Source organism: Typopeltis vanoorti, chromosome 7 (genome assembly GCF_054136105.1).
Source record: "Typopeltis vanoorti isolate ZY-2024b chromosome 7, IOZ_Tvanoo_1.0, whole genome shotgun sequence".
Classification (NCBI taxonomy): Eukaryota; Metazoa; Arthropoda; class Arachnida; order Uropygi; family Thelyphonidae; genus Typopeltis; species Typopeltis vanoorti.
The window spans coordinates 155,235,650-155,260,028 of NC_143555.1; the positions used below are offsets into that span (position 1 = coordinate 155,235,650).

Genomic DNA, 24,379 nt, shown 5'->3' on the forward strand with positions numbered 1-24,379 from the left:
CTGGGGAATATTATTCCAATCTTTTAACCAGACTAGATGAGAAAAGACCCGGTTTGCAGAAGAAAAAAATCATCTTTCATTGGACAATGCACCTGCCCACAAAAGTGTTTTGGCAATGGGAAAATTAAGGGATCTGCACTATGAATTGTTGGAACATCAACCCTATTCCCCAGAATAGGGAAGAAACTAAAGAGTTTTAGTTTCTTCCCAAAACTAAAACTCTTCCTCACTGGTCAGCATTTTTGTTCAAATCAAGAGGTGATTGCAGATGTAGAGGGGCATTTTGAGGATCTTACTGAGAACCAGTACAGGGACAGGATAATGGCACTGGAGCATCGCTGGAATAAATGTATTAGTCTAAAGGGAGATTATGTTGAAAAAGAAAAATAATTTTGAAATTATACATTCGTTTTTATATTGTTAGTAAAAGAACTTTTCAGACCATCCTTGTAAGTTCATAAGCTATACAAAGAGTGCAGGATGCAAGAGGAGTGATGAGTATAGCATGGAAAATAGAATCAGATTATGAGAGACAATTGGCTGAGCAAATAATAGGAAATCTTGAAGATTTTTTTTTCTATGTTGAAAATAAAAGGAAAAATGATTATGGGAGGAAAACATTAAAGAACACAGCTCTTACTCTGCACTTCCATTCATAATTTCCAGGGATGTCCCCTTGTCCTTGCTCCTTCCATTTGAACCACTTTGCAAAAGAACTCCCCAGTTTTAACCCTGTAACTACCTCTCAACAGTTTAAATATCTCAATCATATCATTTCTCCTTCTATCGACCAAACTCTGCAGTCCATATATCCTCAGTCTATTCTCATAGCTAGCATTATACAGTTATCATATCATTTTTGTTATCTGCCTTTACACCGTCTCCTAGATAAATTTATCCCTTTTAAATTCAGGTGACTAAATCAGAAAACAATAATCTGACTCCTCTAGGATGAAATACTCCAATAAAGTGTTCATTGAACAATTCCACTATGTCCTCTGCATCAGTCACTCTATTCCCATTTTTATCCCACAATATCATTCTTCCACAGTCATTTCTCCTCCTACTGGCCACATAGCTAAAAAATTCCCTAGGATTTTCTTTGGCTCGTAGGGCCAATCTCCTCTCATATTCCAGTTTCGTCTTCCTTACCACACTAGTCACTCTTCTGACCTGTGTCTTATATTCTTCATGCATCTTCTCTTCACCTGTCTCTAGCCTCTTTTTCGCATGCAATTTCTGTTTAATATTGTTTGTCATTCACTTTACTCCAAATTGTGTTCTCTTCTTGACTCGTGGTATACAACTTACCATTGCTGGTAACAAATATTCTTTCACAATTTCTTACGCACTAATGATATCCCGGCCTTCCAATTCCTCCCTCCATGAAACTTCCCAAAGTTGACGTCTAATACTATTATAATCACCTGCATTATAATTCCACATAAGTTCCTGTCTCTTTGATACTCCTGCATGTCTATTCATTTTCCAAGTCAAAACCATATGGTCACTCTCTCCAACTGGTGGGAGAGATGTCATCTCAGTTATTATGAACTCTTCTGATGCTATAACCAAATCCAAAACTCTTGAACCTGTTGTTCCCTCTGTTTCATGTTGCCTAAGACATTTGTCCCTCAAGTATTCTAGAAATTCCATTCCCTTATTGCTACATGCATCTTCCTCTCTCCAATTTATACTACTGTAGTTAAAATCTCCCATAACAATCATACTTCTTGCACTTGCCAAACTTAACTGTCTAAACATCTCCTGGTCCCCATCCTCTGTGCTCCTGGGTCTGTAGCAACACCCCACTAAATATTCTGTCTTGCCTACCTCTACCTCACACCATATGCTCTCAAAATTATATTATACAAAGTCATATTAATCAAAATTATACAAAGGAACCATAACTCTTCTATCTCTGCTGGTCACTGTCCTTCTCAGTGTGGCAGCCAATCCTCTGGGTGCGTTCCTTCACTACCTTTGCAAATGTCTGCTAAACTTCAAGTCTCTATCAATATAAAAATCATAAACCTCAAGGTCCCTTACCTCTTCCACTTCATCTAGTCAGTTCCTCCAACAGAATATGCAGCTTTCCATCTATGGATCCCAAACATCAAGACCATATATTGTGTTTCATTAAACTGATATCCCATTCAAATCCTCCTGAAGGGCTACCACATCGGCACTATTACTAATAGTTCATCCCAGCTTCATATCATCTGCAAACAACTGAATATCTCCCTGCAATCCATTGATATAAAGGTTAAACAATATGGGGCCAGTATTGGGTCCTGAGGAACTCACTTCTGCTTCCTTCACATCGCTCTCTCATACTGAACTCTCTGGTAACTATTAGACAAACAATTCCAATCCAATTCACTAAACCTGATATCCAAACCCATATGCTGTAACTTAACTATCAGCTTATCATAGCACCCAATAAAATGGCTTTGTAAAATCCCCCCAAAAATGGCAGTAGATGTCTTTCCCTTATCAACCACTCTTGTTACTTAATAAAAAAAAGACAATTAGATTACTAAGAGTTCCCTTTAACAAATCTAATTTCACTAATAACTGCCAAAGAGATGTAAATATAGTGTGAGAAACAAACAGCCATGGCATCCACCTTAATAAGATATAAGACCTCCTTTCACTGTGATGAATGCAGAAATCCTATGGGACATATTTTCCACAAGTGCACAATAGTGATGAATGGGATTTCTGAACTATTCATCCTGTAGACATGTAATGAGGTCCTAGACTGTTGTGGGGAAGATATCCCTTAACCTTGCCCAATGCTCCAGTTTATCCCACAGATGCTCAACAGATCAAGGCACTCTGGAGGTCACACAAGTGTAGTAATGTTCATGTCCATGAACAACACAGTTACAACAGCAGCCTTATGATACGGTGCATTGTCTTGTGAAAGAGACCATGGTCAGTTCTGTAGAAACGCCCCAAAGTAAGAAGCATCGCATTCTCCAAAATGTTCAGATATCTCTCAGAGTTCAATGTTCATAGCACCACAAGCATAGGTCTGAGTCAAAAGTAGGAAAAACAGGACCATACCACCACCACCACCACCTCTGAATTTCATAGGGTTACAGACTCTGGGAATCTACCACTACAACACCCATCTTTTGGTAAAGGGTTTAATGTCATTCGACACTAAATAAGCTATTGAAGCTTATTTAGTGTCAAAAAATTTCCAATTTCCCACTTCCCACTATGCGTGCTCTTTGCACCACTGAAGATGATGCTTCACATTGGTTCGGGTAATGTGGGACCATGAAAATCCATTTTGCGAGCCTTGGTTTGTGAACATTCATGTTCCAGTAAATGCCTGGAACATCACATTCAGTGTGTCAGCCCACAAATGGCAGTTTTTACATATTATCCTTTGTAGCTCTCTATGGTCATGTTTGGTGAGTGTGTTGGGTCTTCCACTGTGGGTAGCACTTGCAGTTGACTCCCTATTCTCAGTATGGTGTTGTGTCGACTTTCTACTGTGACAACCATTCTTTTGTCTTTGTGTTATATCTCCGTTATACTCTCAATTGGGTATCACGTGGTACCTCTGAGGGACAATGGAATTTCCTCGAGATTGAGACAACACCAGAGTATCAGAGTGCCTGAGATTCACTTCTCGTGAAACGCCAAGAAAATTTATTTGTTTCGCTGCGCCACTTAGCGCTATTAGATTAGTAATATTAACAATCAAGAGGTAATCTCAGAACAGTGCTTAATGATACCTAGCAACTCTGCAGACGTGGCCAATCTTTACCCTTTTCTAATGTCCCGCATAGGTTCATAATATTTTATAAGAGGTGCATCGGATTCCAGAAATCACAGAAAGTCTTTGTTAGAATCAAAAGCAAGGTTTATTATATATCAAAAGTTGGTACACTCAATATCATTAGTTTAAATCCCATCTTAAGGGAGTTCCAGACAGAGTTTAAAATATTCAAATACTACTAATATACTTATAATAGATTATGCAGCAGCTTTCTAAAGTAAGAATTATATTAACACTCTCAAATGCATTAGTCATGTATTATTATCACAGTCTTTCTAAAACTCCGTAGTTCTGTCAGACTACACAAGATAACATTCATATCTTTCACAATCTCTTTATAATTTATCAATTCCTTACTCTAAACATATTCGTAGCTTCTTTCAATATATTAACGAACTTTAACACAGCGACAGACAGTAAGATTAAATTCAACCCTCTTTAACCAACAGAACAATCTTATTCTATATCATTAATGTTCCTTTTCCTTAACATATCAACGTGGCACAAATCTCTCATTCACATTCAGTCAAGCACAAATAAAGTCTACTTATCTTCCCCTTTGGTTCTATATTGCATCTTTGGTCTACAGGAAACTGGCCTTCTGTGGACTGCCGGGCTTGCTTTTTCTGCGGAGAATATGGTCTGCTGACGTCACGCTGTTTGCTTGGGGCGAGCTGCTCCCTTGTGTTATGGCTCCATGACCTTTGGACTTCACCCCCCCCCAACTGTTGAATTTGTGCTTACATTCTATAATTCTTTTATACATGTTATTTTATAGTGCTCTGCTAATGTTTTACACTTTCAATATTAATTTAACCTCATTCGTGAATGGCACAAAATACATACTTATTTAACCTCTCATAACAGAACATGCTTGATATATATATACATAGCAATTATTTCATACTTAGAGGCATTTTACTGTATTTATCTCCCTTTTTTGCTTGAAAACGCATGTTAGATTGTGATAAGATAGGAGTTCCTAAAATTCCACTCTATCACAATCCAACGATGGTATCACTGACCATTCATCTGGGATGACCCCATTTGTCAACAATTTGTTGAACAGATAGGCCTGAAACATGACATTCTATCACAGTGTCTCTTTAAAATTTTGTCAGTTCCTTTCTTGCCTGCATTTTACATGACATGGACATAGTTGTACTGAATTGGAAGCATCATATGGCCAGTCCGGCAGAAGGTAATTAGTGTTGGACATGTTACGAGGTATCAGGGAAAAAAGTTTTTGTTATTATTTATTATAGTTTGTACTTTAAATTATGGGGAATCTATGCTAAACAAAAGTATAGTCCGTGAGTAGTTTGCAGTTGGGGAATTTGTACTTAAGCATAATATTACTGTATTTTTTGTGCAGTGTTTAAATAATGGTGTCAGCTGCAACACTCAGTTTGCCAATAGCTTATCACTAAGTCTGCTCCTGTTTAAGGACTACATTTTGCATAGTATACTAAAGGATTTTGTGGTATGTGGTGCTTGCAGCATGTATAAATCCCAGCAGTTAGAAATGTGGTAGTCGAGACAGAGAGAGATCAGGGAGTGCATGACTGCTGAAAATGTAGAAAATGGGAAGAACTTTGTGATTTAGACATTAGAATAATGGACCTGGGCAGTGTTACATCAGAAATGGGTGAATATGAACCAAGAGAGAGAGAGAGAGAGAGAGAGAGAGAGATGAGTAGGATGTAGGAAACAAGTGGAGTGTGAATGAAAATAAAAAAGTAGGGAGTGTAGTTTAAAACATTGTAAAGTTTTCAAAGATGGTGTTGATTAGGAGGATGAATGTCGAGCAAGAGCAGTTAGCTTGCAGAGAGAGAGAGAGAATATACTGAAAGAAGAAGTGGAATTATCAGGAACAAGTTCAGAAGCATGACAGAAGAGATTATGACTGGAAACAATTATTATTATTATTATTAAGAGAGATCTCCAGGAAGTCAGACTCATTGAGGGAGGCCATATACTACATGCACCAGCTATCATACTTATTCATGAACTGATTCACACTGCTTGCACTCACAACATCTAATGGCAATCCATTCCAATCATGAACCATCCTATGAGAGAAAAATCTATCCCTCACACCCTAATTAGCGGCATTCATTCTCGGCTTCTAAGGATGCCCTCTTGTCCTTTCTCCACCCTCCATAAATTTAAAAAATTCATCAATTGAAATCCTGTATGAGCCTTTCAGAAGTTTGTAAGTCTCAATCATATCATCTCTCTTTCTCCTGTTTGCTAGTGTCTGCAGTCTACAAATTCTCAATCTATCTTCATAATCAGTATTCCATAATCCTGATATCATTTTTAACACTCTCCTTTGCACTCTCTTCAATATATCAGAATCACAACAGAAACCAGTAGACCAGACCTGTGCACAATAGTCCAAGTGAAATCTTATCAAGGTCTTGTCAAGAGGCAAAATGACATCCTTATCTTTTCATATGAATGTTCATTTCAACATTGCAATTTGATTAGTATTTGCAATCTTTGCTACATGGCCCCTGAACTTCAACTTCCTATCTATTAACACTCCAAGATCCTTAGCCTCATCAGTTTCTTCGAGCATAATCCCACCAATATAATACGACACTGGACAGCTAATCATGCCAAAATGCAAGACTTTACATTTACTGACATTCATTTTCCCATGTCTACAATTCCAGCCTATCCAATTCATTCTGCAAGCACTGCATATCAGGAGCATTATTGATATTACCCTACCTATCTTTGCATCATCAGCAAATAGCTGTATGTCGCTTGTCAAATTCTTCCCCTTATCATTAATGTATAGACTGAATAACAGTCGACCAAACACTGATCCTTGTGGTACACCACTGGTTATTTTTTATTTTTATTTATTAATCTTTGTACTGGTTACGAGCAGTACTACCCTTACATCACATCCAGACATCTCGTCCAGACTTGATATAGGCCTAAGCCTTTACAAGTGTTTTAACCTATGCCTGTTCTAGTTATCATTGTAGTCATTCAAAGTGCATGGCATTGCCATGCACACTGGTGGCATGGCAATGTCATGCCACCAGTGTGCTCTGTAAGGCCCTCAAGGAAAGAACTTTTATATCCTTCTGCGTAAACCCAAGCTGTTTCAAGTTCTTATAGCTATCTGTGCTCCATACTATTTCTATTTCTATATTTAATATCTATTTCTATATTTAATTTACCATTTTCAGCACGATTTTTACTGAAGATGGGTGGTTGTCCTGAGAAGATTAGAGGCGTGAACAGATGGCATCAATGGCAATATCATATTAAAAATGAGGATATTAGGAAAGAACTTGACATTGTCAGCATCCAAGAATGCGTTAGCAGAGCTAATCTCAGGTGGTATGGTCACTTAAATAGAATGGGAGAGGAAAGATTAGCAAAACAAGTGTTCTCTGCCAGGTTGGCAGGAAAATGACCCAGAAGAAGACCAAGATATAGGTGGATTGATACGGTACAAAGTGCTTTAGAGGATAGAAATATAAGATCTGATAATGTTGGAGTCTTGACAAGTAACAGACTGATTTGGAGGAAAATTGTAGATAGGAAGTTAGTAATGATGTAATTTTTTCATGTAATACTGTCATATCCTGTACACCCCTTGAGGGTACATGGCAGGAATTTGATGATGATGATGATGTTCTCCATACACCATGTAAAGAGATGGTGGTGCTGGTAAACCTCGGAGTTGCCCCATGCTCCTCTCATATCTTACTAACTAAATCTTGGTTGTTCTTATAATAGTTTACCTTATTGTTATGGCTAAGGCTATTGGATGCCCTGTTCCTACCACCTGGGCATCAACTACCCAAACGTCACCATCTCTTTTAATCACTAAGTCTGGCTTATTCAAACCTGTGGAGGTCCTATAATGTGGTTCCACCGCGGTCTCCCAACCATTGTTCTTAAAGTGGGTGTTCAGAATGGAGACCACGGCATCATGCCTCTGCATGCAGACCCCATGGGTGCAGAAGCAACACTGGGCTATATGAGACAATGTCTCACTGTAGTGGCAGCCATCCTTACAGTTTGAGTCGTCACTACCACATCGAGCTGTGCGGGCTTGAGTGGGCAGGGCACTGATCCTCGTCCTGATAAGGTCAATATACTCGAACCCAGAGAGGGGAGGCACCAGATATGACTCTTTTAAAGGAGCACCATCTACAGAACAGTGCAGAAGAGATGTCCACCTGTTGTGTTCTGCGGGTGCTGACTCAATTAAGGTACCTTGATAATGGGACCAGCCTTCAGCCTGTCTAAAGTCTTCTTATATTAATGGGCTATAGAAAGATTCTCTGGACAGGAGAAGAAGATAGTTCTAACTTCCCGATTCTGGACAGCCACAGGCGTGGGATCAACCATCTAAGTGATGGAATCCTGAGCCCGCAGTCCTTCACCCTCAAGTGGAAATATGCAGTAGGGGTGTCAGGCGGCAGTTGGAGCCATGATCTCATGGCTGAATGGATAGCCCTGTCCATTTGGGACAGTACCAAGATATATGTGCTATCAAGCACCAATTTGTGGTAAAAGCAAGGTAGGAGATAGTGGGAAAGGAGAAACAGTCTTTGCTAGGGCTTGAGAAGACCTTTCCTCAAAGAAGCAATCCAGCTTCTAGGATAGAAGGGAGAGAAGACCTTCCCTTTGGGGTGAACATGATACCGAAGTCAACATGAAGACCTTCCCTTTGGGGTGAACATGATACCTTAAGGTCAAGACTATAGAGTTTTCCCTCCCGTGCAGGGAAAACTCTATAGTCTTGACCTTAAGCTTCTTGTCATGACCAGAGGGGACAAGAACTAAACAGCAGGACTTCTCTATATTAATAGAAAGGCTTCGAATAGAGAAAAAGTCAACTGCCTGGTCAAGGAGTTCTGCAAGCCTACCTTAGAGGCTATGAGAATAAGATCGTCCACAAAGGCCATAGCATTAAAGGAAGAAGCACCTAGAGAGTAGCTTATATGGCTAGAAAGAGAGTGAAAAAACTCTTCTATGATGCAGTTAAAGAAAAGGGGAGATAGAAGATCACCCTGGCAAACATCCTGCACTGCAGGAATAGAAGTCACATGGGACCCTGTAGTGATAGTGATGGAGTTACCCAAGTATAGCTCCATAACATAGGAAAGAAAGGGTTCTGGACATCCAGCAATAGACAGCACTCGAAGGAGAGCAGGAGCTTTGATAGCAGGAGATGCTATCAAAGGCCTTTTGGAGGCCAGCGACACCATATATAGAGGCTTAAGATGGCAGCGGGAAGAAGGTATATTTTGTCCCTTCACAGCCATCTGAAGGGACAAAAGCTCTCTGTCTATAATCATGCTGTATATGTTGCTGAAGTCGTTTAACTGAGATTTTATGATAGAGTCTTAGTACCACAGGGGAGATGGTAATAGGTCTAAAGTCTGATGAACGGTTTGAAGTTTCTTTCTTCGGAATGAAGATAGTTCTTGAAGCATGTAGGTATGGTGGTATTGCTTTATTGGAAAGGAGAATGTCCAATAAACCTTGAAGAATCTTCAATAGCACCTTCCGAAGCCTAGCCGTAGGAAAGCCATCAATTCCGGAGGCGGAGAAATTGGATGGAAGAGCTGCTTTGATCTCCTGGATGGAGATAGGCTGGTATATTTGAAGGGCAGGAATGGACCTCAATATCGTAGGTTGGTCATCATCAGGGAAGTGTGGAGGTGGAGCAGAAAAGACTGTACTCCAGAATTTAACAAAAGCATCATGTAAGTCTGATAGAGGTGGAGGGGAAGCACTGTCAAGGATGGTCTTGGCACATTTCCCTCTATTCTTTTTATAGAGGGGCCTACATAGCTGCAACATCAGCTATGTAGGCCCCTCTACATAGCTGATGCTACATCAGCCTATGTCTTATTCTACAAAGTCATTGCAGAATAAGACGTAGGCTGATGTTGACGAAACATCAAGTGTTCGAAGAATTCAGCATGGAGGTAGCCATTTAACTGATCTCTGATATCCATTCCCAGAAACTGAGTCTGGATGAGAGATTTAAGAATTTGATGGTTATATTTCAGAAGAGAAGGATCATCTAGAGATGATGTCAGTCTGAGAATCAAAGCCTCTTCTTCAACAACAGGATAGTGGCTGGAAGATGGAGAGGCAGGGACAGGAGATACAGACATTGTGAATCAAGTCAGTGTGAATTGAGTCAGTGTGAATCAAGTGGCAAGAGATCCGAGGTTCATACTTGAGGTTGTACAGAAAAAGAAGACTGAAAGATGGAACACAGCTATGGAGAAGGGCATCAGTAATGAATAGTATAATAGCCAGAATGTATCAAAAGAGAGGTTTGGATATGTGGATGCTTGGAGGGCATTCGAGGACAGAATGGAACTGTATGTGAGAGATGTCTTGTATTTCAATGAGGAATGACATAGACATCTAGAGAAAATGTTGTTCTGTGAACTAGTCAGTGTGTCAAGGCAGGGAAACTACAATTATCAAGGTGGATGGTAGCAGGGGTGGCTTCTTGTGAGAATAGTTGCTTGGGAGAAGGGGGAATATATCATGTAATGCTTAAGCTAGAGGAGTCTGCAGGGTATAATAATAGGAACAAAAACAGTAACAATGCCCTGATTTTTTATATTAATGCCAGGAGTATGCAGAATAAAGGAGATGAATTGGTGGCACTGAGAGCATCAGCCTGTCCAAAGATTATTAGGATCTCTGAGGCATGGTTGATGGAAGATAATATACTGACAGGAATAGAAGCAACAGGGTTATAACATTTTTCAACAGGATAGGAAGGGCAAATATGGTGGTGAGTACTGCTTATGATAAGTGATGAGATGTCCTCTCAGAGTGGAGGATATGGATGTCATTGGCAGTAATGGTTTTGATAGCATACGATGTGAGGTAGAGATAGACAGGACAGGATATTTGGTGGAGTGTTGATATAAGCCAGAGAGCATAGAGGGTAAAGAGCAGCAGGAGATGTTTAGGCAGTTGAACTTGGCAAGTGCAAAAAGAATGATTGTTATGAGAGATTTTAATTACAATAGTATAAACTGGGAAGAAGGAAGTGAATGTAGTAGTAGCAGTAAGGGAATGGAATTTCTTGAATTCTTGATGGAAAAATGTCTTAGGTAACATGTAGTAGAAGGAACATGAGTTTCAAGAGTTTTAGATTTGGTCATGGCATCAAAAGATCTGATTATAACTGAGATGGCATCTCTGCCCTCAGTTGGAGAGAGTGATGATGTAGTTTTGACTTGGAATATGAATAGACATTCAGCAGTATCAATGGGAAAGGAATATATGTGGAATTCTTAGATATCAACTTGGAGCAGTTCCATGGATGGAGGAATTGGAAGGATGAGATATCATCAGTGCTTTTAAACTTGTGAAGGAATATTTATTAGCAACAAAAGCAAGTTGTATACTATGAGTGAAGAAGAGAACACAATTTTGTGTAAAGTGGATGACAAACAATATGAAATGGAAACCACAGGTAAAAAAGAGGTTATGAAAGAGATATAAGGAGAGGGATGGAGGGTAGATGCATGAAGAATAAAAGATTCAGGTCAAGAGAGTGACTAGTATAGTAAGGAAGGCAAAACTGGAATACGAGAAGAGATTGGCCCCAAGATCCAAAGAAAATCTTAGGAAATTCTTTTGTTATGTGGCCAACAGGAGGAGAAATGAATGTGGAAGAATGACATTGGATAAAAATGGGAATAGAGTGACTGATGCAAAAGATATAGTGTGGAGTTGTTCAATGAACACTTTATTAGTGTATTTCATCCTGGAGAAGTAAGTTTTAATACTAGAGGGATATGGCAGGTTTTGAGGCTTAGAAATGCAAGAAGAGAATCCGTTTCAAATACTGAATACTCTGGATGTCAATAAAGCAATGGGACTGGATGTGATTTAGCCACGGTTTTGAGAGTATGTGCTAAAGAACTGATAGCTCTGCTGAAGTGGATTTCCAATTAAGGTCTGGCCATGGGAAATGTGCTAAGGATTGGAAAGAGGGTAATATAGTGCCATTGCATAAGGGTGGCAGCAGACTGGAAGTGTCAAACTATAGACCAGTTTGTATTTCATCAGTAATTGTTGAGATTTTGGAGAAATTAGTGAGGGATCATTTACAGTGTTGGGTAGATGAGAATAATGTTATCTGGGAGAGTCGGCATGGATTTGCTAAGGGAGCATTCTTGTTTTAGTAATATGATTACTAATATGATTAATATGATTGCCTTTTATAATAAAGTGACAAGAGTGGTTGATGAAGAAAAGAAATATTTTGCTATTGGGTCCCACAGGGGGGGGGGGGGGGTCAGTACTGTGATCTGTATTGTTAAATATCTTTATATCAATGACATTGGGGGTGATGACTGATAAAAACCTGAAGTTCAGGGAACATATTGCAAAGGTGGTGAAGGCAACACACAAGATTACTATAACACTGAGAAGGATGCTGACCTGAAGAGATAAAAGAATTGTCATTCCATTGTATAAAGCCCTGATCAGACCACACTTGGACTATTCTTCTCACATTTGGTCCACAGGATGTGAAGGGGATAAATTAACTGTGGAAAAAGTGCAGAGGCAGATAACAAAGATGATATCAGGACTGTACAATGGCAGTTATGAGGGAAAGACTGAGGGAATGTGGACTGCAGAGTCTGGTAGATAGAAGAAGGACAGGTGATATGATTGAGACTATTAAACTGTTGAGCAGTAGTTACAGGATTGAAACTGGGAAGTTCTTTTATTTAGTGAAACAGGGGGGAAGGAGTGAAGACAAAGGGGCCATCCCTGGAAGTTACAAAGGAAAATTATGAGCAAGAGGGTAACCAATGGTTTCTTTGCATAGAGGGTGGTTGAACCATGGAATGCATTGCCTGATAGAGTGGTGAGAGTACGAATGGTCAATGGATTCAAGGAGTTGTATGATAGACCATGTTTTCTACGGTGGGCCTCCTATGATGTCTTGTGACTCCATGGAGGCCTGAATCATCATCAGCATAATAAATAAAAAAATAAAAATCAGCTAACACCTTTTTATTCCCGTATACAGGGAGCAGGCAAGGCCATTTAGCCCTATCTAACTTTTGGAGACCGAGTGGGCAGTTCAATCTCCACTGGTACCAATCAGAGATAGATGGCCCAAGGCTATCACTAATTAAGTGGTACTCAGTGAATAGAGACAGTTCAATTGTGCCGCCTCTCGTGTTCCCTAACCCTAAGACAATATATTTAATGTCTGAAATAATGTGGGTTCTACGGTCGATTTTCTTGAGTTTACAGGATGAAAAACCCGAGTTTCCGGGAGGAAAAACCTGCTTGCCTGTGCCAGAGATCGACTAACTCGGGAACCGGTTGAAAAAAGGCTTAAAAAATTTCATCTAGTCGCCGACTAGACTCGAAACCAAGTCTTCCTTCGTGCGGCCAAGCGCCTTGGTGTGCAAACGCCACATCCACTGAGCTACACAGGCACATTCATTATAATAATGATAATAATAATATTCCTCCAATTTATACCAGTTACAAACATGTGAGTTGTTATATGGTATGAGACATCTTGCCCATGGGGTACCAGTTTACTTCTTTCCAAGCATGTATTTTAATAATGACATATGGAAACCTAAGACAATGTACTTTAATTAAATATTTTTAGTAGTACTTACCTGCCATGTTTTTTAATCCAAGAGTTGCTGGAAATTTCTCATTTTTTTCACATTTATCACTACCATCTAGGATCCATTTATTATCAAGTTCTTCCATGCGACCACCTTAGAATAAAGATCAGTAGAAAGCATGTTATATTTTTAATTTAATATAATTAATTAGAAAGTAATTATTTACAATTTATTTATGTATAGACAGTTTCCAACTCATGTTGATCCAATTTATTATTATTATTTATTATTATTAAACAAGACCTCATGGAGTCAAAGACTCATCTAGGAGGTCCTTTTATCTCACACACATCTCATCATACCGCGTCTTAAACACATTCAAACTCCTTGCAGACACCACACTCTCAGGCAAGGCATTCCAATCACTCACAACTCTGCACGAAAAAAACCTGCCTCTCACTCCCCTACTCACACCCTCTTTATACAGTTTCCAGGGATGACCTCTGGTTCTCCCCTGATCTCCCACTATTCTCTGTAGAACTTCTCCACCATTGATCCTATAACAACCCCTTACCAACTTGTAGGTCTCTATCATATCTCCCCTCTTCCTTCTCTCCACTAGACTCTACAAATTACATCTTTTCAATATTTCCTCATACTCGACATTTCAGAGGTCAGAAACTACCTTAGTTAGTCGCCTTTGGACCCTTTCCAACATCTCTTCATCCTTCTGAAAACTAGGTGACCAAATCTGGGCACAATAGTCCATTTGTGGCCTAATCAAAGCCTTATACAATGGAACAAGAATCTCCCTACTTCTACATGTCAGTGTCCTCCGCATCATTCCCAGAAGTCTTTGTGTTGTCTTCACAATTTTGGCGATGTGTCCCCTAAATTTTAGATCCTTATCCACTATCACCCCCAGATCTCTTATTTCCTCTACTTCCAACAATATATTCTCACCAAGCATAAATTCTACATCCCATCTTTGTTTTCCAAATTTTAAAACCTTACATTTTGCAACATTGAACTCGCATCACCATTTCCTTGCCCAATCACTCAATTTATTCAAGTCTTCTTGCAAGGCCACAACCTCTTCACTACTCTTTATGGTTCGTCCCAACTTTGCATCATCTGCAAACAACTGAATATCTCCATCCAAATCTTTGCCAATATCATTATTATACAAGTTAAATAGTAATGGCCTTAAAACAGACCCCTGAGGCACTCCATTAGTGACTTTCCTTTTCCTGGATATTGCACCCCATACACAACTTGTTGATACCTATCAGATAGCCAGTCTCCAATCCAATGCACTAATCTAATATCCAACCCCATCTGCTCTAGTTTGACTGTCAACTTATCATGTACTCTATCAAAAGCTTTTGCAAAATCCAAGTATATTACTGTGTATCCTTCTCCTCTGTCCAAGGAAGCAGTCACTTTATTGTAATAAGTAAGTAGATTACTAAAACATGACCTCCCTTTAGCAAATCCATGCTGTCCATCAAAGATTATACCATTGTTGTCAACCCAACTATGGATCCTAGTTCTCACAAGCTTCTCCAACAACTTAACCACAACACCTGACACACAGATAGGCCTATAGTTTGATGCTTGAGTTCGATCACCTCCTTTACGAAGTAGCACAATCTTGCCCTCCTTCCACTCTTTAGGGACTTGACCAAGTGCAAGACTTGTATTAAAAAAATATGTCAAGGCAGGTGTCAACTCTCTGGCACATTCCTTCAGAATACGTGGTGATATATTATCAAGTCCCACAGCCTTATTTACATCTAGTTTACTCAACTCCCCAAACACCTCTTGCTCACTTACAGTCAGTCTCTCCTCCCCATCATCAACTGTTCTTAATCTCTCCATGAAGTCACATTCACAAGATTGAAAGATCTTTATGAACTGCTCATTAAGTACCTCCACCACACATTCTGCAACAGATGTCTTTCCTCCAATCAATGTCATCCTTCCATAATCATTCTTTCTTTTGCTGGCTACATATCGAAAGAACTCCCTAGGATTCTTTCTGGCTTCATTAGCTAACTGCTGTTCATACCTCTCTTTAGCTACTCTCACCAACCAAGTCACCCTCCTTGCCTGGTCTTTGTAGACCTCATGAAATTGGTTACTTCCACTTCTCTCATGCTGCCTCCACAGTGCCGTTTTTCTCTGTATTGCATGCTTAATCTCTTTATTCATCCATCTCACACCTACCTTATTTAACCTTCTCACCCATGGTATACATTTAGACATTGCATCTACTAAATATTTTTTGAAAATCCCCCAAACTGCAGGTAACCCCAAACTCTTTTCCAGGTAACTCCTCATTCCATGCTACACCTGCAAGCTGTCTCCTGAGCTCTTCATAATCACCCCCCTTGTAGTTCCACATATACCCTTTTTTCACAGGGGTCCTTGCACTGCTGGCAACCACCCAAGTAATCACCTCATGGTGACTTTCACCAATTGGTGGATGATTTGATACCTCATTGATAATTACATTTCTCACTCCCACCACTCCACCAGGCAATGCATTCCACGGTTCAAATACCCTCCACGCAAAGAAACCAATCCTCACCCTCTTGCTCACAGTATCCTTTCGTAACTTCCAGGAATGTCCTCTTGTCATCACTCCTTCCCGCTGTTCAACCAAGCGAAAGAACACCCCAGTGTCAACCCGGTAACCACCTCTCAACAGTTTAAAAGTCTCAATCATATCACCTCTCCTTCTTCTATCCACCAAACTCTGCAGTCCACATTCCCTCAGCTGAACCTCATAACTATCCTTGTACAGTCCTGAAACCATCTTTGTCGTCCGTCTTTGTATCCTTTCCACAGTTAATTTATCCCCTTCAAATCCTGGGGACCTAATCTGAGAACAATAGTCCAAGTGTGGTCTGATCAGAGACTTATACAACGTAATGATAACCCTCTTATCTCTGCAGGTCAGTGTTCTTCTCATAATTGCAGCAATCCTCTGTGTTACCTTTACCACCTTTGCAATATGTCCCCTAAACTTCAGGTTTCAATCAATCATAAACCTTAGTTCTCTTGTCTCCCCTACTTCCTCCAGTATAACTCCTCCCATAGAGAATGCAGCATCCCATCGATGTTTCCCAAAATTCAAGACATTACATTTCGTTGCATTAAACTGACACCCACACCCCCCTTCATTTGCCCATCTATCTGGCTTATTTAAATCCTCTTGCTGGGCTATCACATCTGCACTATTACTAATAATCCTTCCCAGCTTCGCATCATCTGCAAACAACTGAATATCCCCTTGCAATCCACTGGCAATGTCATTGATATAAAGGTTAAACAATATAGGTCCTAGTACTGAGTCCTGTGGGACCCTACTTGTAACCCTCTGCCTCCTTGAAAGTGCTCCACCATACACAACTCTCTGATATCTGATAGGTATCAGAGAGTTGTGTATGGTGGAGGAGCCACTCCTGAATCCAGTTCACCAATCTGACATCCAGACCCATGTGCTGCAACTTAAATATCAGCTTATCATGTGGCACCCTGTCAAATGCCTTCACTAAGTCTAAGAAAATTGCAGTATATGCCTTTCTATCATCTAATGTTCTTGTAACTTTATTATAAAAGGCTAGCATATTGCTAAAACAAGAGCGCCCTTTCACAAATCCATGTTGACTCTCACAGATAACATTACCCTCATCTGCCCAATGTGTATATGGTCCCTCACTACTTTCTCCAAGATCTTAACAACTACTGATGACACACAGACTGGCCTATAATTAGACACTTCCAGTCTGTTACCACCCTTATGCAATGGCACTATCTTACCTTCCTTCCATTCCCTGGGCACCTTTGCCAAAGCCAGACATTCATTGAAAAGCCAGGTTAAAGGCACTGTCAATTCCCTAGCACATTCTCTCAAAACTCGAGGTGAAATACCATCCAGTCCCACAGCTTTACTGACATCCAGAGTACTCAGTATCTGAAACACAATCTCCTCCAGTACTTCTAAATCTCGAACCAGCCCTATCCCTCTAGCATTAAAACTGACTCCTCTAGGATGAAATACTCCAATAAAGTGTTCATTGAACAATTCCACTATGTCCTCTGCATCAGCTCTATTCCCATTTTTATCTCACAATATCATTCTTCCACAGTCATTTCTCCTCCTACTGGCCACATAGCTAAAAAATTCCCGAGGATTTTCTTTGGATCTTAGTGCCAATCTCCTCTCATTTTCCAGTTTCGCTTTTCTTACCACACTAGTCACTCTTCTGTCCTGTGTCTTATATTCTTCATGCATCTTCTCTTCACCTGTCTTCTTATATCTCTTCCATAGCCTCTTTTTCGCATGCAATTCCTGTTTAATATTGTTTGTCATCCACTTTTCTCCAAATTGTGTCCTCTTCTTCAATCCTGGTATACAACTTACCATTTCTGCTAACAAATATTCTTTCACAATTTCCCACGCACTAATGATATCCCGGCCTTCCAATTCCTCCCTCCATGAAACTTCCCGAAGATGACGTCTATGACTATTACAATCACCTGCATTATAATTCCACATAAGTTCCCGTCTCTTTGCTACTCGTGCATGTCTATTAATTTTCCAAGTCAAAACCATATGGTCACTCTCTCCAACTGGTGGGAGAGATGTCAACTCAGTTAGTATCAACTCTTCTGATGCTATAACCAAATCCAAAACTCTTGAACCTCTTGTTCCTTCTGTTACATGTTGCCTAAGACATTTGTCCCTCAAGAATTCTAGAAATTCCATTCCCCTATTGCTACATGCATATTCCTCTTTCCAATTTATACTACTGTAGTTAAAATCTCCCATAACAATCATTCTTCTTGCACTTGCCAAACTTAGCTGTCTAAACATCTCCTGGTCCCCATCCTCTGTGCTCCTGGGTCTGTAGCAACGCTCCACTAAATATCCTATCTTGCCTACCTCTACCTCACACCATAAGCTCTCAAAATCATTTGTCTCAATTCCTTCCAAAGCCTCCACTCTTAGAGGACATAGGTCATCACTTATCATAAGCAGTACCCCACCACCACGCTTACCCCTCCTATCCTGACGAAAAATGCTATACCCAGCGACTTCTATTCCTGTTGTTATATCCCCTTCTGTCAAACATGTCTCAGTGATAGCAATAATTTTTGGTCAGGCTGATGCTATCTGTGCCACGAATTCCTCTCCCTTATTCCGGATACTCCTGGCATTAGTATAAAGCATATAAATGCCATTGTTTCCATACTCAGCATTATCCCTTCTAGACTCCACTGGGCTCAGTGTTACCTGACATCGTCTCCCTTCTGCCAAGTATCCATTCCCACAAGAGGCTACCCCTGCTATCATCCTCCCTAGGACACACTGACTCGTTCAGAACAGCAATCTCTTCAGATGCCTACATCCTTCCTCATTCAAACGTAAATGATCTCTTGCATACAATTCCTCTCTTTCCTCAAATGCACTCCAAGCATCCACATATACCTGTCCTCTCTTGTCACACATTCTTGCTATTATGCCATTCAATATCACTGCTGTTCTGCTCAGCTCATCATTATCATACTTAGGCAACACGCACACTATTTTTCCTCTCTCTGTCTTCTTCCGTATAGTCTCAAACAAAAATCTCATATCTCTCGCTGCCCGACTTACATTACCACTCAAGTCATTCGTTCCTACCATCACAATCATCTCATCCACCCTTTCACCTCATAGCCACCTTTTCTATTGTTCCTCCTGATGACACTAACCTTGCCTCAACTTGCTTTGTTTGTGAAGCTGTACTACGTAAACAATTGCAATGCTTTTGCTGCACTCTGAGAATTTCTTTGCCTGACAAATGTCAATGAGGTCCACTATCTCCATGAGCTCTGCAACAAATTTTTAGTCATTTTGAAGAAACAAGATCGTTCAGAGTTAGACCTGGCAGAGATCACAAACCAATTAGTTCCCAGCAAGTGAATGAAGTTGCTACTGCATTGTGGAGCAGGCCATGAATAACAGCGTTGATACAGTGCACGTGCTGTATCAAGACACATGGATGTGCCTAACAGTACTGTCTGGAAAATTTCATGAAGATTCTGCATTTCTACCCAATTCAAGATAATTCCGACACAAGAGTTTCACCTGCAAGACTTTAGAAGTTTCTTGATGTTTGCTTTAACATTCCTTGCTCAAGCAGAGTTGGACACTGCATGGCTGTGGATGATTTTGTGGGGAGATGAGACTTACTTTCACCTTGATTGTAGCTGTGAATACCCATAACTGCCAGGTATGGGCTATGCAAAACCCACATGCAATCCAATAAATTCCTTTGCATTCACCCAACGTTACTATCTGATGTTAGTTTACAGCTTCATTATCATTGGGCCATTTGCCATTTGGATCCTGTGACCTGTTCAGTTACTGCCAAGTGTTATCGAGATATGATAAACAATTTTGTTATGCCACAGCTACAGCAGAGCCTGTGTGTGGATTCAGTCATTTTCATGCAGGATAGGACCCCTCCACACATCAGTCATTCTGTAGAGGAGGTTCTTCAAAAACATTTCATGGAAGCCAGAGTGATCATGATCAGTCATGCGTTTTCCACTCCATGACTGGCTCATTCATCTGATCTGAATCCTGTGACTTCTGGCTCTGGGGATTTCTCAAAGACAGGGTTTATCAGAATCATCCTGATAACTTGCTGGTGCTGAAACATATGCTTAACATAAGTCCTGACTATCTGTTCAGTTGTTGAACACACTGTAAAAAGGATGAAGTTTGTGGCATACTGGGATGGACAGCACATTGAACAGTACAGCCCATGAATGTATAATAGAAGTGAATAAAAATGTGTTATTTATGAAATGTTCTTGAAGAACCTCCTGTACAGAATGACTGATGTGTGAGGAGGGGCCCCATCCTGCATGAAAATGACTGAATCCATGCACAGACTCTGCTGCAGCTGTGGCATGACAAAATTGTAAAGCCTCCATAGAGCAACTGAAAGAACAGCAGAACATTGCACCCTTTGATTGGAAAAGACCTGGGTTTGATCCTCGTTGTGATGAAGGGAATTCTTATATACATTTTGAAAAATTATGGAGACAACCACCGTGTTATAGAGTAAAACTTTAGTTTTATATAAACCAAAATCAACACTCGACATTTCGACCTTCATATCAAGGTCATCCTCTGGAGCATACACAATATATACAGAGAAACAAGCTGCACTACAATCTACATGGTTTGTTAAAGTTACTGACCAACCATTACTACAATTATTGGCCTGACTTCTGGTGAAAAAAAAAAACAAAAAAACTTTACTATATCAAAGCTAGAGTATTATTATTATCTATTAAGTTACAAAACTAAGAATTGGGCTGGAGAGCAACATGTTTATATATATATATATATATATATATATATATATATTTATTTATAAAAATAAATTTAACTGACTAGAACCCGAGAAAGTATAACAAAAACCTTTAATACATCACGACTAGTTTCATCGGTGCTTCGACTTCTTCAGGTGAGAAATAAAAAACATAAGATATAAAAATAACAAGGTAAAAAACATGGAATTTCCAGCTTAATAAAAAGCAGAATAGTAACAGTCATATTTGAATAGGTGACTGCATGCTACCGTTGGCATGAGTTGAATGTGTGCGACAGCTAATTTTAGAGCGCCAGTACTGGATTACTGCGCTATGGGAATGAGGCAAATTGTAGCTTAGATTGTTGTTCAAATGTGAAGGGTCCAGAACTATTTCTTTTGATTCGATAATTCTTCTTTCGAATTCATCCTTCCATATATATAAATTAGTAGTGCGTTCCCAGTCAACTTGATGTGGCTGTTCTTCAAGGTTAGAGTTTGCCGAGAAGAGGACATGACTGGAAAGGGCGCTCGCTCGTGTTCTACTGTAAGAGATGTCACGTCTATGTTCCTCAAGACAAAGTGAAACAGATTTATCTGTCTGGCCAAAATAATTTATTTCTCACCTGAAGAAGTCGGGGCACCGATGAAACTAGTCGTGATGTATTAAAGGTTTTTGTTATACTTTTCGGGTTCTAGTCAGTTAAATTTATTTTTATAAATGTATACATCCCGAGTAAATCCTAATTTCAAAAATATATATATATATATATATATACCCACCTTTACAATGAGTTGCCCTGGTGTTGCACCACCTTTGGACTTGAACTACGTTCAGGCGCAAACTTAACTGTTTGCTTACTTGGGATTAGGAGTAAAATAACCAAGTTTATAAAATTACTTGGTAACCCTAATATACATTATTCCCAAGGTAAAAAAACTTATTTACATCTATATCTCCTCCAGAGATTCTTATTCAAAATAAAAACACCTTGTAGCAACTTGGATAGGTAAAGTTGATAAGGCTCTGTATTACAAAAACCTTGGAATTTAGGGTCTAGCTACTTACTGAGGGGACCTCAAAAATTTAGGGTCTAGCTACTCACTGAGGAGACCTCAAAAAAGGTTGAAACCGGTCTGGGTAGTGACGCCACCCATAATGTATTGCAGTATACATCTCTTAGTGAGATGTGCTTTACATTATGGAAAATACTAAGAATAGTGATCAGTGCTTTATCCAGCTTTACAATGAGTTGCCTGGTGCTGCACCACCTTTAGACTTGAACTACATTCAGGCGCAAACTTAACTGTTTGCTTACTTGGGAATAGGAGTAATAAAATAACCAAGTTTATAAAATTACTTCGCAACCCTAATATACATTATTCCCAAGGCAAAAAAACTTATTTACATATATATATTTATTTTAAAAAAAAACAATGTGATTATACATATAAATTTCAACCAACTGGTATGGAATAGTTTCCTAAAGTATGCTAGATACTAAGTTGGCTGAATATATGCCATCCAAATTCTAAGAATTTTTATGCCACCATTATTGTTGAGGTTAGGGTGGTTAATCAGAATTTCACAGGCTTCTTTAAATTTTCTTTCATACTAGGTTTTTGTATGATGTAAAGAGCAGGTACTTTTCCAATCAATTTGGTGCAGGGTGTTGCGAGCATGATCTGAGAGGCCTGCTTCAGTAAAATTGTTACATTTAATGTGTCTTTTTTACGTATAGGGATTGTACGTCCAGTTTAACTAATATAAAATAAGTTACAGGTGCAGTAGATGCAATAAACTCCAGGATGTGCCAATGGGAGGAGAGGATTCTTAAAAGAGTTGAATATGTTTTTTAATTTTATAGGTGGTTTAAAAGTGGCATTGAGATTATAATGGCGTAAGATTCTATTGATTTTTTTTTATAACCCTTTAATGTATGGACTGGCTATGGTTTTACTGTAATCTATATTCTTTTTGGATGAAGTTTTATGAAGAATTTTATTCATAGTATTTTTGTTATATCCATTATTTATAAATGTGTTGCTAATAATAATAATAAACAAGAATTAAAAATTATTAGCAACACATTTATAAATAATGGATATAACAACAAAAATACTATTAATAAAGTTCTTCATAAAACTTCATCAAAAAAGAATACAGTAAAACCCCGAAGTTACGTGGTAGGTGGGACCAACAAAAAGCGCGTAAGTCGAATTCGCATAACTCGGGGTATAATTTTGCATGTAATTTATATATACAAACATACAATTGGGACCAAAGGTTTACAAAAACACCTCTATTTTTCAAGAAATATAATCATAATTGTAGTTTTTCATACATAAAAAAAAGAAAGGTATTTCGATGTCAATGGTTTCATAAAATCTAATAGATTCGTCTGACAGCATAATGTCTTTTTCTTGTCACGCCAAATTTCTTCATAGCAAGCTAATGATTTTTTTATTCCTTGCCTGGTGGCTACAATTCATTCCTCGTTAGAATCTATGTCCTCCAAACTCTGTAAACCTTTCTTTTATGATTGTTCTTACTATGGATTCCTGTAGATCGAACTTCTTTGCTAGCTCACAAATTTTCATTCCGCCTTCAAAATCCTTAATAATGTTGAGTTTTGTTTCCAAAGCCGATGTTTTTCTTTTCTTGCTAGCTATATCAGAATTGGACTTGCTTCTTTTGGACGACATTATTATTTTTTATGTGATAAAATTTTTATCAAGAACATAACATTAAACAATCGCAAGGTTTGTAGACTATAAAAATCGTGTATGAATGGAGACTGCGCAAAACACGTCAGTGCTTGTTCACAGCATGTGCGACACTGGCGAATGCGGCCGGCGCATGAAACATCCAATTAGTGGTGAGGCGTGAAGCAGGATGGGAATACGTGCATATAAGAAACAGCGTAACTCCGGATTTGCGTAAGTCAGGGTATGACTGCATATATATATACATATATATTAAACCTTGTTTTTTTTTAATATACATATTATTATTATTATTAATCTCGTTACAGTACAAAGTCATGTAAAGCTGATCTTTTGGGAACAAGGAGACAATAAAGACTTTATATACACTGCAATGTCAGAACACAAAATACTGACAGCAAAACATTTATGTCGCTATGCAGCTTTGCTAAAACATTATTTCGATGCCAACTACAGGACAGTCAGAAACACATAACACATAACAAGACCTCAGACAACTAATTATATCACATATAAATACAATAAGGACATACTATGAACAAGAAACACGCACTCAAAATACCATACAAATTTAATGAAACACAATATATTCATTCAGGCTTCCAGTTCAGCGACGCATCAATACATTCCAAGTTATTGTATGTGTGTGTGTGTGTGTGTGTGTGTGTGTGTGTGTGTGTGTGCGTGCGTGCAAATTTCTCAATCATAGCTTTCGTAGCTTCCCAACACAGTAAAAAAACCAATAAATAATAACCAACTGGTGTCATCCTCAGATAAGCTTACATAAAAGCTTCGAGGATGAAAGCAGAGAAATTACTTCTCATCCAAGATGTATCATATGTAACCAA

At 39.1% G+C, this 24,379-nt stretch overlaps 1 protein-coding gene across 1 annotated transcript in view; it reads right to left on the minus strand.

Moving 5' to 3' along the window:
• Nucleotides 1-24,379, minus strand: part of LOC150105230 (glutamate [NMDA] receptor subunit 1-like) — a 550,508-nt gene that overhangs the window by 32,422 nt on the left and 493,707 nt on the right. Inside the window, exon 16 of the mRNA XM_090395141.1 lies at nucleotides 13,474-13,578. Coding sequence (XP_090251267.1) covers nucleotides 13,474-13,578 — 105 coding nt within the window. The remainder of the gene's footprint in view (nucleotides 1-13,473; nucleotides 13,579-24,379) is intronic.